Genomic DNA, 16,334 nt, shown 5'->3' on the forward strand with positions numbered 1-16,334 from the left:
CCACTACGGTGCTGTGGTTTGTGAAATACGAAATATTTTGGTTTTGAGCATCTGATTGGTTGATGGACGAGTCATGAGTCATTGTATTGGAATGAATATAATACACTGAATGCTTTTTATATACAGTGCATAACAACCATATCATGGAGCTCACTGTATAATGGAGCTATCACACCCAAAACCAGGGAAAAGCACTCTTTGATATAGAGGCTGACTGCAGTGTTGTTTTAAATAAATGAATAACGAGCAATGTTCTGGGTCTTTGGGATGAGCGGCCATAGCAAGCGGCCGGCAGTGCATGTGTGCAGAGACTCATCACAACGGAAACGCAAACAGCTTCGAAGCAGGGAGGACATTTATCCAGGCGGCACTTCTCCGTGTGCACTGGCTCTGAGTGACTCCATTCGGTAGCTGCTCTGTGCACTTTGAAGCCTGAGTGCTCTCTCTCTAAATGCCCGGGTACGGGGCCCGAGTCTTGATCGCCAAGAGCCGGCCGGAATGAAAGCAAAACAACTCGAGTGCAAAGCCGGCAGTTCTGGCTGTAATAAAAAAAAGAACACAGCTTCAAGCTTTGGGATGTGCCGCACGCCGTGCCCTACCTCTGCAGCCATCTGTTCCCCCGATGCCCCCTCTGTGCTTCTCTTGGGCCGGAGATGAATGGACCCCTGTGTACGGTGAGAACGTTACATCACAGGGTATTACAGACGCTCTTATCCAGAGCGACGTACAACAAAGTGCAGATCGAACACAGGGACAAGTGTGAAGAGGACCCTAGAGGACAGTACAGTTCCGAGTCCTAGCGTGACCACATCGATACAATTGAAACCCTTGAAGAATACATTGACTTACGAACTAGCATACCACGGTTGGCAGCTAGAATACCCTGAGTACAACAATACAATATCTAGTACAATACAACAATATCTGTATCTAGATATAAGTGCCATGATAATCTATGGCATGCACCAGGCTAATCATGGTGGTGAGGTAGGGAGGGAAAGGTGCAGCCTGAAGAGATTAGTCTTCAGTCTGCGTTTGAACGTGGTCAGAGACTCTGTTGTTCTGACAGAACGCTTCCTGTGCACTGTGAGAGCTCGTTAAAAACAGGAAACAAAGGACGAGAAAGACAAATGAAAGGGGCAAGAGGAGGGCAGCCTGCTGAACAGGAGGCACCGGGGTGATGCATCATGTATGAGAAGAACTGCAGGGTGTGTGTATGTGTGTGTGTGTGTGTTTGTGTGTGTGTGTGTGTGTGTGTGTGTGTGTGTGTGTGTGTGTGTGATTGTCTAACCATAACAGACTGTTCTTCCAGGGGCCAGTGGACATATGGCAGGAATACAGCACACCCTATATTATCATGTGTGCCTTCCTGCGTTCAGGTTATCCATGTTTCCATGTTTATTCAAATTATATTTTCTTTACAGATCCAGCTTAAAAGTCTTAACTGACTCCCATGGTGCATAACGTCTGTTCATATAGCCACATTCCAGAGGTGGAGAATCCAGGTCCAGACAGTACATCGATCCGGCTGTGTCTCCCATCTGGAATATGAACCCGGGACCTTCTGGTCAAAGCTGCTATTCTCCACCTGCTGCTAAGAAGTTACCCTTTCTTTGGTATGGCTGATAAACATATTATACATCACTGATCGGTAATCAATATTAATTCCTTCCTGCTTAATATTGGCAGCTGAGTATGACTGAGTATCGTGACTTTACTTTTGATCAAAACTCTCTTGTTTAGTTAGTGAATTCAGTCTTTCCTCATCTTAATCAGTATGGACCTATATCAAAGTGGTTTTGTTGCTTGAGGTTAGTGTGACCTTTTTTTGCAATCATTTTAGAAGGCATGTATTTCAGTGGTGAAATTAACATTTAAATTTGAAAATCCTTCACATTCGATAGGCGATTAAAATGTTTTGAACCAAGTGCCACCTACAGTACTGCAGATATTGCATCCCACTGTGTTTATTGAAGTACAGAAAATAATGAACAGAAATGGCAATAATGAGATTGCCACGCCTTACTATTCCAGTCACTGTTTCAGCAATCTTTCTCGTCCTGCTTTAATTGGCATAAGAAAATCAGCTGCATGCATCTGTTGTTGATTATAGTTATTATAGTTTTTAAAAAAAATAGATAATTAGTTCTTTATTTCAAGAAACAAGCCTCTTCTCAGTGTGATTCAAATTCTGTAAAAAAAAAAAAAAAAGATAATCTGTTGTGTGCTTGAGAGTGTGTTGTGGTGAATTAATGCTCACCTGTAGTGAGATTGCTCTGGGAGAGGGATTCAGCTGAATCTCCTCTTCTTGTTGTTTACTATTTATCTTGGAGAGGTCACTTTGACCACAGTTTGCTGTGGTAAACATCTCAATGGTGGCAGAATAAATCGGATGCTTCCCGATGGGCCATGACTCATTGAATCATATACTGAAACACAAAATATATCGCATATCATCCAGAAATGCTCCAAGTCCAACAGGTGCATTTCAACACTTACAGTAAGTGTTTAATTCACCCGCAGTCCCACTCCAGGACGAGAGCCTGACATTCCTGATCTATGATTTATTAGATCAGGGATCCCAAACTGCTCTGAGTGCTCCTCAGGCCCAGAAGACTTGTGTTTTTGGCCTTAACCCCAGTTTTCCCATGAAACCAGGTCAGTTAAGGTTACTGTGCAATCAAACACTTTAATCGCTAAAGTAAGTGGAACCCAAACCCTGTGGCTCTCCAGGATGACGGCTGCAAGGCTCTGTATTAGATAAAGCCATGTCGCCATGACGATCTTGCTGTCCTGTACCCGATATATGTTTAGTTCAGTCCTATTTCCATTTTGATAATATGCACATACATTTGTTGGTGTTGTTGAAGTGCTGCACCACTTTCGTTTCCGGTCTTGTTCGTTGTGGATTTGACGTGTGTTCATTCTTGCGCTTCAAACCTAAACATAGATTGATTTTGCTGCTTGCAAATATATTCTGCAGAAAATGTAAAATAGCTACTCTGACTAGGAGTAAATTCTCTGTCCTGGAAGGTATGTATATCAAATTTTTACATTTTTGGCATTTTGACAGACACTCTTATCCAGAGTGACGTACAGTTGATTAGAATAAGCAGGAGACAATCCTCCCCTGGAGCAATGCAGGGTTAAGGGCCTTGCTCAAGGGCCCAATGGCTGTGCGGATCATAATGTGGCTACACTGGGATTAGAACCACCAACCTTGCATGTCCCAGTCATTTACTTTAACCACTACGCTACCAACCGCCCCATATATAAACAATATAAGGTTCTGTAGTAGGAGTGAACGGAGATATGCCCATTGTAATTCGTATTTTTTTTTCTTTTTACAATGTATTACCGCACGTCACAGAATGCATTGCGATCACCTGCCCAAACAAACACACAAAACAACTCAGAATATTTTCCAGCTGCAGTGGAGAAACTTGACATTCTTTGCCCAAATTTAGGTATCAAGTTGTCTGGATGTGCATTGGACTGAGGGAGCCCCAGGGCTTTAGTAAAAACACGGCGGGTTACAGTAAATACAGTCACAGTTTGCGTTATGAGTGGTTGCTCTTTGAGCGGTTGTGCTCTGCAATGGCCCATGCAAATGCGTCGCTTTCAGACTCTGAGGTTTTCCGTCCTGCTTCGTTCACGGCAGAATAATCTCTGACGTCTTCGTTTTGCTGTTTGCGCAATCTGGAACATTTCAGTCAAAGTCATTTTTTCATATTACGTGTGTCGGATCCGCTTGTCTTATTGGCCGGGCTTATCTTCTCTCTCCAGTGTGGCATGGCCCCAGTAACATGCGCAATGTGCTTTGCTAATAAACCAATGGGCAGCTGCTCCCCATCACTAGTCACAGGCAGGATTGCAGCTGTGTTCTCTGGTGCGCGCTACTTGGGTCAATCATGTGAAGACAATAGCGTGGTCATTGTTCTCACACATCTCCAGCTCCACAGCACTGGTTTTCCCTAAAAAGTTGGTAGGTCTACTCAGATGGCTGAGAAGGAAATATATCAGCAAAGTATGAAATTAAATGAGACCAAGAGCTGAACCACTAGGGAATGTCCACAGCCATACCAACAATGCTGATGGCACATGAGTCTACAATATTTTTTCTAGGTTTTTGATTGGACAACAAACAGGTGATCCTACAACAATGTGAAATGTGTCCAATAGCCTGAAAAACCCCTGGAAGTTTCTAAAGAAATGATGTAGACACCAACATATTTGCAATATTTAAAAAAAACTCTGCTTCTGCGTGATCATTTGATGTGATCACCCCCTTGGGTGGGGTGTTTCAATGTTCGTGGGGATGTCCCTCACCCCCTCCTCCGTCTCTGTATGACAGAGACAGAGACGGAGAACGCACCGAAGCATTACCAGTGAGCTAATCCACCCGACACGAGCCTGTCCGTGACTAGTTATGAATCCGTTTGCAAATCTAACTGCCTGATTAAAACCTGGAAATGAAACATATGTGGTGTCTGTGATGACCGTGACTCAGAGCAAACAGTGAACAAACCTTTTAGGGGAAAACTGCAGAAAAAATCCCTGACTGGAAAGTCTTCCAGTGTCATGACACGCTGTATATTTAGTTTTTCAGTTCCTCCCAGCTAACGCACAGTCTGAATTCCGACTAAACCGAAATCGAGAGTTGCGAGAATTAAAACGGTGAATGTGATTTATTTCAGTGCGTAGTTGATGACCGCAGTGTATGAGAACGCCGGCTGAAACAAGGACAACATCCGGAGACGTGTGATCCGTGCCTGTATCTCCAACCAGCAGCCATTTCCTCTCCCACACTGGGGTAGGCCTCTCTCGCACTGCTGCACTAACCTGCTGTATGTAACCCCAATGCCCTGCTGTTAATGAGACTTTGAGAGACACCAGACTCCATCGCCTGTAAGACACTCCCAATTTACAAGGCCATGTAAGGCCGGAAAATCGTACGCCTGACAGTCCTTCCACAACCTGTCCAGTCCTTTAAGTCGATGCGTCTGTAAAAAAAAAAAGAAAACATGCACCAGATTATTACATTATTGGCATTTGGCAGCCACTCTTAACCAGAGCGAAGTACAACAAAGTGCAAAGTGCATACCCATCACAAGGAATAAGTGTGCTGAAAGACCATAGAGGAAAGTACAATTTCAAGTGCTAAGAGTACAACAAAGATAAGGACAAGGGATTAATCTGGATTATATCCAAAACTGTTTTTATACAGCACAGTGCAATAGAATGTTATACACTTATGTAGTAACAATAAACATCTTATATTTCCAAAAGAAACAAGCAAAAACATCATCCTAGAGGACAACTTATTACACAAGATAAAAGACATTTTGATAAATTGATTGAATCTGTCTGCAGTGATGTAATAAGTTTTTCCCCTTGGTTAAACAGCTCAGACACTCAGGTTGAGGTAAAGCCGCCTCCTCAGCTAGCAGCACAAAGCCGCTGGAACTTTCCGTGCGTCTGCTGCGCGCCTCCCTCTGCACTTTTTATTTTTTTCAGTAAAAGTGGAGGCGGCTGACGATGAGGGAGGGGCCTGGGGCCGGGAGGAAAGGGTGTGGTTTAATATTAGTTTTGTTTCTTATCTGCAAACTGAAGATTACTCAGACTCGCAGCAGAGAGCTGTGCTTCCCCTGTTTCTTACTTAGAATGACGACTTCTCTGACGTGCCTGAGTGGCGTTGAGAAACACTTCTCCTTTCTCTTTCTCTCTCTCAGATTCTTATAGCAGGCTACCATATAAGTTCTAATTAACAAGCAGGTTTTGTTATTTTAACATACACCTGTCCATGGGCACAGCTGAGGACAGGGGCGCTTGGAGGTGATGCTCAGTACCAGACGCGGCTTGAACAAAAATATCTGGACCCCTCTGAAACCTCAGTCAGTCACCAACTCCAGCTCCACAGGTGAGTGACATCTCCTTGTCATTGTGAAGATCATTTCTTAACATAATGATACATTTTTCAACCTGCATGGTACTTTTGGTACAGATCCTTCTTTAAAGTATTCAGGGGAATCATGTTAAGTATATATATTTTTTCATATATTATAACAGTTATTATTAATTTTTTTAATTGTGTTTTTTATGTTTGGGGTTTTCAAATCTGACGTTAATTTCAAAAGTCTACTATGTCAAATGGTCATTGGTCATCTTTAGTCCCTGGGTTTGTCTGCTCAATATAACATTTTTAGGCCAGAACTCCGAAAATCTTCGGTTATGCTACCTTAAATAAATCTTCCATGTCACTGCATTGGTGGCTGCCCTCAAATGGCTTTAACAGATGAATTCACTGGAATTAAAGGCACGAGGCATCCCATGCCTCCATTTAATGTGACAGAAAGACTGTTTTGAATAAAACCACCCTCATTTTGCAGGGGAAGAGACTGCAATGAGAAATGTAGTTCAAAGTGTTTCTTTTTTAAACCTTAAAATATTTCTCACAGTTAATTTAATACTGTTCATAGTTCGCTGTGCCCTTCCTTTGAGATTTTATAATTCCTCTGGCAATTATAGTGAACAACACACAAACCCCCCCCCCCCACAAATGTATGCAATAACAAATATGACACAAAGAATGTTCATTAAAATTAAATCATATGAGAGAATGTGTTATTCAAGTTTCGGTTTCAATGCTTAGTAAACGAATATGAAAAACAAGTCAATCTTGTTCTGAAATTATGTGCAAACCTTTGTCTGCCCTCCAAAAAAAAAAAATACTCAAATGTCAAATCCATATTTGTGTGTCTTTAGGGATTATTAAATGATCTATAATTGTGAAATATTCCAGCCAGTGCTTTCACCCTCCAATCCTGTTTGTTAACATGGCTTTATTTCCATGACAAATAATTTGATTTAGGTAATGGATCCACAATTGTCATAGCAACCTAAATGGAGTAAATACTGTTTAAGGCTGGAACAGCTCTGGTCTTGGATTAAGAAGGACTGCATAGGCTTGCTGTTGTGGACTAGCTCAGTAATGTTTTTTTCTTCAGTGACACCACTGGGGTTTGTCCTGAAGTAAATTAATTTATAAAAAAACCCCCAAAAAACCAGTAACACTTATGTCACCCAAATGCTTATACCACATCCTATAACCTCTCTCTCTCTCTCTCTCTCTCTCTCTCTCTCTCTCTCTCACACACACACACACACGCACGCACGCACGCACACACACACAGATACAAATATACAGAAGAAAATAATTAAGTCCACATGGCTGCCCTGTGAATTTAAATAATTTAAAAAGCAAAAGCATAGCACCCTGAATGTATAGCACGAGGTTTGCTGCTTGACTAACAACATCCTGGAACTCTTATTTCGCAAGATTGATGAACAGCTTCATGGGAATATTTCTCTGCATGCCTCACATGGTGGAATCATGCCACAGAGGACCACCGTGGCCTAGCGAGCTGACACACACTCTGGATGTTTTTCTCCTGACTCTCTCGCGCACGGCCAGGACTTCTGCTTGAAATGTGCTGAGGTTCTGTAAAGGGAAGCCTCAGATGACCTCATGACTGGAAGGACGGTGTAGATGGTCACATGTATGGAGATGGTCCATATAAACCTATAGGAGATTTAAAGTCCAGCATCTTCTGTTAATATCCAATTTCAGTACTATGGCAGGGTAGCAGTGTGGCGCTGTGCAGGGTTTCCCATTGTTAGGTAGTGGGAGGGTTGCTGTAAAAATAACACAGACTACAGTGCTGCAGTATAACAATTGACATTCATGCCTGCCAATTCAAACATAGCACCAACTATGTGAACTGCACGCACAGTTTTGAGTCAATATTTGAAGTAGACCACAGTATGCCGGTCTGCATTTTCAAGAAGGGTGTGTTTGCTGGGTATGTAGCCCCTTGAGTTTCTCTGAAGAAATAAAAATATAATTTTTGTTTCCTGCTTCCGGTACATAAGCTGAGGTAATAATCAGTTTTAAACACACTGAAAAGCAGTGCATATACAATTTTGCACACAAGATTATCAGGAAAGAAATAAACTAGGATTTCATATTGCTAAGCAGACTGGATATCCAAATGTCACCGCATCGAAGACAATGAAGTTCCAAACGCTGCACGTGCACTGCAACTACCGAAAAATGATCCTAGTATCATAGTCTTACAATTAGACTTTAATACAATATTCACAATATGCCAATGCAGTGAGAACATTTAACTTTTAATGCAAATAGTAACTTGAACAAGCAAATATTTTCTGCTTGAAAGAGAAGAAAATAGATTATAAGATTAAAGCACTGGTTAAGATGGACTTTTGCAGAATCCTCATCTTACTTAAAAGACTTGATCTTTCTAATGGAGACATTGGTTGGGTTTGGAGAAACAACGCTGAGTCACTATGTGCAGCCAGTATAGCCTACAGCATGGGTGTCAAGCTCCAGTCCTGGAGGGCCGCAGTGTTTGCTAGTTTTTGGTGTATTTTGGCAGGAGAGATACATTTCTAAGTCTTTTATTGGCTACGTAGTCCACACACCTTGTTCTCAAGGCCTTAATTGGCTGCTGATTGAAAGGAAACCACAAATACCGGCAGACACTGCGGCCCTCCGGGACTGGAGTCTGACACCCCTGGCCAACAGTATACTTTGGCATTGAGTCGACCAGCATTTTAAATGAAATGGAAATGGAATATGAGACCACCTATGCCTAGGTGCCGGGAGTGGAAAATGGTGTCAGTATCCATGGTAATGGTTTGGTTCCGATCTGGTGACTGAAAATACCACGACGTACGCATCATGCGCTAAATCCAACGGGGGACTATCTGTGTGAAGAGAGTAGAATGTTATCTTGTCATAGGCACCTTTCTGTAGGTATAAATGCTTCTGCACAGGGCAGGGTGTTGCAGATCTTCACTTAGTAACATGAATTAAATATTTTAAATATTTTCCTTTGTGTCTAACCAGGGAAGGGCACCCCACACCTTTCATTGGAAACAGCATTTCATTGTGGCAAATGCTGTTGTTTTTCCATTTTCTTATTCGCTACTGGCTGCTGCCTTAGAATGCACGGCACACTAAGCACAACCCAGCGTGAGACACATTTAGATTTCATGCAAAGACCCGAGCTCCTTTAGATACTTACATCCTCAGCAGTGCATGTCTTCTCAGAGCACAAATTTAGACCCACCTGCACACACAAACACAGTCACACACACACACACACATGCCCACGCACACACACACACAGACATGCATACTCACTCACACACACACACACACACACACACACATGCCCACGCACACACACACACAGACATGCATACTCACTCACACACACACACACACACACGCACAGACATGCATACTCACTCACACACACACACACACACACACACACACAGACACATGCAAATGCACACACACACACACAGACATGCATACTCACACACACACACACACAGACATGCATACTCACTCACACACACACACACACACAGACATGCATACTCACTCACACACACAAACACACACACACACACACACACACACACACAGACTTGATTGGCCAGATTGTCCTAAAGTAGTGATATTCATGATCGCAAGTCTATGTGGTAATATTATAATAAATTATTTAAATCAAATATGTATTTTCAATTTGAAATGTATGTTCCGAGATTTGTTATTGCATTGCTTTTTTGCCATGTTCTCTGGTAATGGAAAATTTAGTTTGGTTCCCCCAAAGGTTTTTATTTTCAATAATCTTAAAACGTTAACCTGAGTTCCCGCATTGCTTTTATGCTCATGTGCCATGAATTACCATGCATTTATTGTTGATTTCATTGAATGTTCTGAATATGTATATGTAAATGTTGTGATTGATGAGGCAAAAATATTATTATTGTTATTGTTATTGTGAATACGAAAAGCATAATAGCACCAATATTAATATTGGTATGTATGCAAAATGTGTATTTAATTTGTATTGAAGACACTTCAGCTTTTCACAAAACTGTCTCTGTTGTAGGCCTGGAGAGATACACTGACCATGAACAACACAACTGACCCCCCCCCTTGCGTAAACATATCGAAAAGCTTCATCAGCGATGTGCTCATGGGTATATACATCCTGGCCTTTGTCCTGGGCCTGATCTTCAACTTCCTCACTTTGGGGCCCATCCTGCGTCAGGTGCGCAGTCACAACGTGCTGGGCGTCTACCTGCTGAATCTGTCCGTCTCTGACCTCCTCTACATTTTCACCATGCCTCTCTGGATTTACTATTACTATAGCGACCATGAGTGGAAAATGGGGGTCATCGCCTGCCAGGTGGCTGGCTTCTTCTACTACTCCAACATGTACCTCAGCATCTACCTGCTGTGCTGCATTTCGGTCGACCGCTGCCTGACCATCACCTTCCCCCTGAGGTCCAAGGCCTTCCGCTGTTCCCGCAACGCCTGGGCCATCAGCTTGCTGGTGGCCACCGTGATCATGATCCTGCACGCACTGGTTCTGGTGTTCGACAACCAGACGACCCCCCTGGACCGTTACAAACGCTGCTACGAGACCTACCCCATGACCGTCTTCGTGGCGCTTTTCAACCTGATCCGGGTGGGGCTGTGCTTTGTGGCCCCGCTCCTGATCCTGGGGCTGTGCTACTCCCAGATCTTCTCCAAGGTGCGGCGCAGCACCGGGGTGGAGCAGCAGGTCAAGCGCAAGGTCAAGCTGCTGTCCATCGGCGTGATAGTCATCTTCACAGTCTGCTTCGCCCCCTACCACCTCCTGCTGCTGACGCGCTCCTTGGCCTTCTACTGGATGGATGAGGGCAGGAACTGCGAGTTCGAAGAGCAGTTGCACTTCTACTTCTCCTGCACGTTAGCCCTGTCCAGCTTAAACTGCGTGGTGGATCCTCTGCTCTACGTCCTGGCCAGCAACGGGGTGAAAGACGAAATTCGCCTGTGCTGCCGGCCGGACAGGAAGGCGGCCCGCACCACCCACCACCTGACGCAACAGACACATGTCCGCCTCACCAACGTCACGTGATCCCGGACGAGCCCCCCCGTCTCCCAGCGAGACGCGTGCGCCAGCGTGAAGGCGTTTAGCCCGAGGTCACCCACCACCTGACGCAACAGACACATGTCCGCCTCACCAACGTCACGTGATCCCGGACCAAACGTGGGCGCAGGCATGAGCGCGTTTGTGCCTAAGCAGGAGAGAGGACCACGTGCACGCTTGTGTCCTTCCGTCTGTCTTGTGTGCGTGTGCAAGTTCAGCACGTATATTTAAACAGGAAGTGACATCTGAAGAAGACTGTGAGCAGATGTGCTTTCAGGAGCACAGCCTGGAAGACTGAACGGTCAGAAACTCTCCCAGGAGATTAACCATAGAGTCTACTGAAATATTCCTCGAGTGATCCCCGGCATTGTTTGGATTAAAAACATGGAAGGCGGACAATTAATTATTCATAGGGAAGCTTTTCTCCAAGCTTTCACACAGTGTAACGTTATCAGTTGGGGGGTCTTGAACTGTCCATCACATGGAGTCATCTTTGTTTGTAAATCCATGCTTTTAACATGTAAAAAGACTGTGGTTGTGCATAGCCTCTCATTTTGTATTGCCTTTTTAAAATGCCTGACATGTGAGTGACAAATGGTGCAAGCTTTTTTTGCAGAGATGTTATTTTTTATTTATTTATTTTCAACAGGATTTTGCTGTTGGTTTACACTGGCGTTGTAAACTAACACATAAATTGAAAATACTTGAGCTGTTATCAGAAAGCCTATATTTAATAACCTATTATTTTAATAGGCTCTCATAAATATATGGATGTCAATAGTCCGCTAACAATAATTAATGGAGTTCATGCTTAAACATATTCATAAGAGACAAATAAATTCAAGTTCCTGTGAGCAGATTTCTGAAGTATCACCTTTTCTATCACATTTAATTAAAATGCTGATGTCTATTCACGGCAGCGATAGAGTTCTGTTCAGTTTCACCTTCGGCTGCCACTAATTGTGACGGAGAATACCAGTTTAACAGGGAACATCAGGTGATCCTGTGAATCCCCATAGGGTCAGTGTAGGCACTTGATTTTGGCATGGATCTCCACAGTCAGTAATCGGTTGTGGCCAATTTGTTGATTTAATAGGCTGCACCACAGATGGAATGGAATCTGACCATGACATGTCAAATGTAAAATTATACTTGAGTGACAGGTTCAACGATACCCATGTGATACACTGTGCTTGGTCCCCTTTAGTGCCTTTATTTATCACAGTTCACAACCAATCCAGATACAGACCAGCCTTTACAGTCAGGAAATATCAGTCGAGTTCAGATGACATCCAAGATATGATGGCTGAATTTTTCCATGCAGACATGCCAATTATAATCCTATGCATTTTAAAATAGGCATGTGAGAAATGATGAAGATATTCCCTGTGAACAACAGGCTGTAGGTTCATTAAAAGAAAATGGATCGCAGAAAAGTCAGTAGATGGCACAGATAATTATGCTTTTCAGATTGTATTTGTTCTACAAGGAAAATCAACATTCAATTTAGAAGTTTTTTTTTGCCGGTACTGTGGACCTTGATGCTGTAAATTACAGCTCAGTTGCGGATAGCATGAAACAATACTTATTCAACAATGTATCCAACGTCAATGTTGACTTCAACCGTGACTGCATTTGAATAACACAGGCATTTAATGAAAACTTCAAAGACTGGATGCAAAATGCATTCATTTATTATATAATGCTCACATTGTAGCACTTGCGAGTCACATTTAGAGTATTCAAAAAGATTTTCCAGTATTATCCGAGCAGAAAGCTGGGCTTCTAAGGAGTGCAATCACGGTCAAGGCTTTCCTGTTATATTAATACTTCTACGTTTGACAAATACTGCTTTTTTTCCCCCATTTTTAAAGTTTCATTTGTTATCAATTCATGTGAGGAAAGCCCTGCTCCCTGTCTGGAATGAGAACGACATGCCATCTTCAAGCGTGGCGATCAGGCACCCCACCCGAGGGACCCCCACCTGACAAATACTGTTCTTCTGAACTAGTTGACAATTTATATTCACTGCATGACACTCAGGGAGTTATGTGACAGTGGCTAAAAAGGCTTTCTGAATATAACTGAAGGCGAAGTGATACCTGTGTCCGATTCAACTAACTCTCTTGATGCAGAAAGATGCTTCTCTTCCGAAGGACACCACCAAAGGATTACAGAGGAGATTGTCGAATTCATCATTATTTGAAATCTATTTTAAGTTTAAATCTTGAATTTTTACATGATGTTTTTACATTTAATTTTGGCAAAATGTCATTTGAGCAAACACCACTGCAAAATATTTATTGTTATGTGTAGTTTTATTTTTTTATTATTATTATTATTATTTTTTTGTATTCAGGTAATAAAGCAATGCCCCTAATTATGACATCTGCAAAATTCCACTAAATTTAATAGTCAAAAAATATGGCCAGCGTTCTTCACCAAAAAGCATGCAGCTGTATGAATGTGAACTGAAGCCATTTTAATATGCTGAGGGAATTAACTGTCAAAAAGTATTTATGATACATACATATTCCAGGCCAGACTTTAAAGTGGTGATTGGGGTCGCAGTCACACACAGTGCTTCAGGGGGACAACAGGACACCGGGGCGCGGGGGCCTCAGCTGAGCCGGGGGTCCGTGCCTACCGCGCAATCACGGCCCTGCCTTCTGCAGTCCTGTCTAGTGTCCTCACCAGCGAGGAAGCGTCACCTCGAGTGGCAATCTGCACGCTACCCGTGCTCCGGCGTTCCTGGGGCCCCTACAGACACTCGTGGGCTAATCCCTGCAGCAGCTCCGTCCCGATAACGCGCCCTTTACCGCCGATACGCCGGGCTGCCCTTTAGACCCCGGCGCTCCCTTCGCTGATGATCCTCATCTTCGTGATCGTTAGCGCGGGAGACAAACAAGTCCGGGAGATTGCACACGGAGGCGTATCAACAGCGGCTGCATTTCGTTTCGGGCTCAATAATTCTCAGCCTCGTTTGACCTACGAATCGCACATTCGTCTTATCATTTGATGAAGGTGTCACAGACTCTGAGGGTTAAGTTTGGAGACCTGTAATCAGCCTCATATTATCATAGACTATACTGGAGGTGATTGACTTTACATCTAAAATTGATGTACACAATACAAGCACCACTGATTGATTAGGAGAGGTGCCTTTGAGTCTGTTTTGATGGTTTTAAGTAGGCTCCCGGATGGCTAACAATGGACTCTGAAATTGCATGCATGTACCAAATCAATATGAAACTAATTAACAGTCTGAAGACTACCAGTGGAGTGGTGGCATGTAAAAGGTTTACAGGTGTGTTCCATACCACATGCATGCTCTCATGAAATACACAACTTTTGAATTTGCATATGGGAGCTGAGCTATGATTAGAAAAGAGATTCATATCTTTAGTTATTTGCGCATAATTTGCTCATTTTTAAGCAAAGCACTGGCTCCAACCATCAGCTCACTTATCCCATGTGACCATGGAAGGCCCACCAAAAGGCATTGAAACCTGTCTGATGTCAAACAAGGCCAAGGCAGTCCCACCATGCAAATGAGGGGTATTTATGTGTTGCAGCAATCGATTGTGCGCGTAATGTTTATGCTCAATTTACATTCACGTTCGATATTATTTTTTTTCATCAGGTCAAGTCTGTAAACATTGGGAATACAGAGTTAAGCAGCAGTGATCATGGACCAATAAAAAAATCTCCAAAAAGGCTGATGCCTTCAGTGATGTCACTTTTTCAACAGTTGAGGTTGCTGGGTGATATAATCCGGTATTAAAGTTTCTAAATTCAAGGCCATTTTGGTCTATAATGCTCAAATAAAGTAAATAAATAAGTATATATAAGAAAATAAGTTCTCAGATTGTATGTGGATGGCTGTATATTTCTAGGTATATGTCTACAAATGTCTACTACTATCTATCTGTAGACTTAGACATATATTTTGTCTGCTTTTACAGATTGCGAAGCATGGCTTCTGAATGAACGCTCTTTCAGTTGTACGTGTAGATACACCTCCCCGGTCACTTTCCCATACGCTGAAGAGCAAGGAGGAGCCTTGAGAACAGCTCGCTGTCATATCGAGAGAGCCAGAAAACAGGAACGGAATGTAAAACCCTGAGAACGCAGAGGCACCCTCCAAGCTGCTGGCAGAGATACTGAAGGACTCTTTAAGAGCAGAACACTCAGTCCTGAATGTAAATCTGGATGAGAGCAGCGAGCCTCCCGGAGAGAGACTCCAGATACAGGGCCGAGAAAGGGCCCACATTTACCCAAATCACATCCTGCTTGAGATTTCGACTAATGCTCTTGATTCATGTCCAATTATTAGTGGTATGCCGGCCACACAACCACAATGTCATGGGTTCAGGCTGCAGGCAGCGTTCACAGGTTCGTTTCCCAATTGCACTGGCTGAACCGCCCTTGTTTGGGAAGCAACCATAGATCGGACACAACGACACAAGTACCGCGCCGGGCTGAATCAGTTCCGCCACACCAACCTCTTCAATAGGCCAAGCCCTCAATTATACTACGTCTTAAGTAAAAGGGTCTCCAAACAATGGTACCGATGCAGGTAAATCCAGAGATAGTTGCAACGGATGAGATGCGTAACGGAAGGAGTGTGTCTGGGCCCCGCTGGGCGCCGAGCCGTGTGCCACGTGAACGTGACAGGGCTGAACGGTGGAGGAAGGAGACGGCCGCTCCTACATCAGCTTCCGCCACTCAGCCATCGATTTCCCCGTCAGGCACCGGCCGACCTTTGTTCCCGAATTAGCTTATTGATGGCTGCCCGTCAGAGATGGGCCGGGCGTAATTCACAGGCTGGATATGTGATGTATTTATGTACGGTCACACCGGCGTGGACAGCAGATAAAGATGAATTGTGGCAGATTGATAGTTTGTTCCCATTCATGTTGGTATAATAGAGTACCTTTCGGCTTGTGAATGGACTAGGATTCTGACATGCCAGGAATAAATATACAACCATAGGCCTGGATGGTGTGCATTATAATGGGGAAAGATAATTGACTAATGCATCACCAGTGATACATAATCCAAAGGTGGTTTCACTCAATCATCAAATGTTTTCAATTAGTCCATGCAAATGCAAATCTAGGTTTTCCAACAGATAACCTCTGACAAATGCTGTCCCATTGGGCTTTTATGTGAAGCTGTTTCCTTTGAGATGCTTTTATGCTGGTTTCTGGGGGGTTCAGAGTGCTGTGCTGCGGTTTGAGTAGCAAGAATCGCAAAAAGGTTGCATGATTAAATTCCAGTCCAGGACCTACTGCTTGAAGGACTTATTTCTTC

At 43.3% G+C, this 16,334-nt stretch overlaps 1 protein-coding gene across 1 annotated transcript; it reads left to right on the plus strand.

The window, feature by feature from the left end:
- Positions 1 to 5,557: 5,557 nt before the first annotated feature.
- On the plus strand, positions 5,558 to 11,872 carry gpr184 (G protein-coupled receptor 184). Its single transcript, XM_061218140.1, has 2 exons — positions 5,558 to 5,920; positions 9,993 to 11,872. The coding sequence occupies exon 2, from the start codon at positions 10,014 to 10,016 to the stop codon at positions 11,004 to 11,006; it is 993 nt and encodes a 330-aa protein (XP_061074124.1). The 5' UTR covers positions 5,558 to 5,920; positions 9,993 to 10,013; the 3' UTR covers positions 11,007 to 11,872.
- The last annotated feature ends 4,462 nt before the right edge of the window (positions 11,873 to 16,334 follow it).

This window comes from Conger conger, chromosome 13 (genome assembly GCF_963514075.1).
Source record: "Conger conger chromosome 13, fConCon1.1, whole genome shotgun sequence".
Taxonomy (NCBI): Eukaryota; Metazoa; Chordata; class Actinopteri; order Anguilliformes; family Congridae; genus Conger; species Conger conger.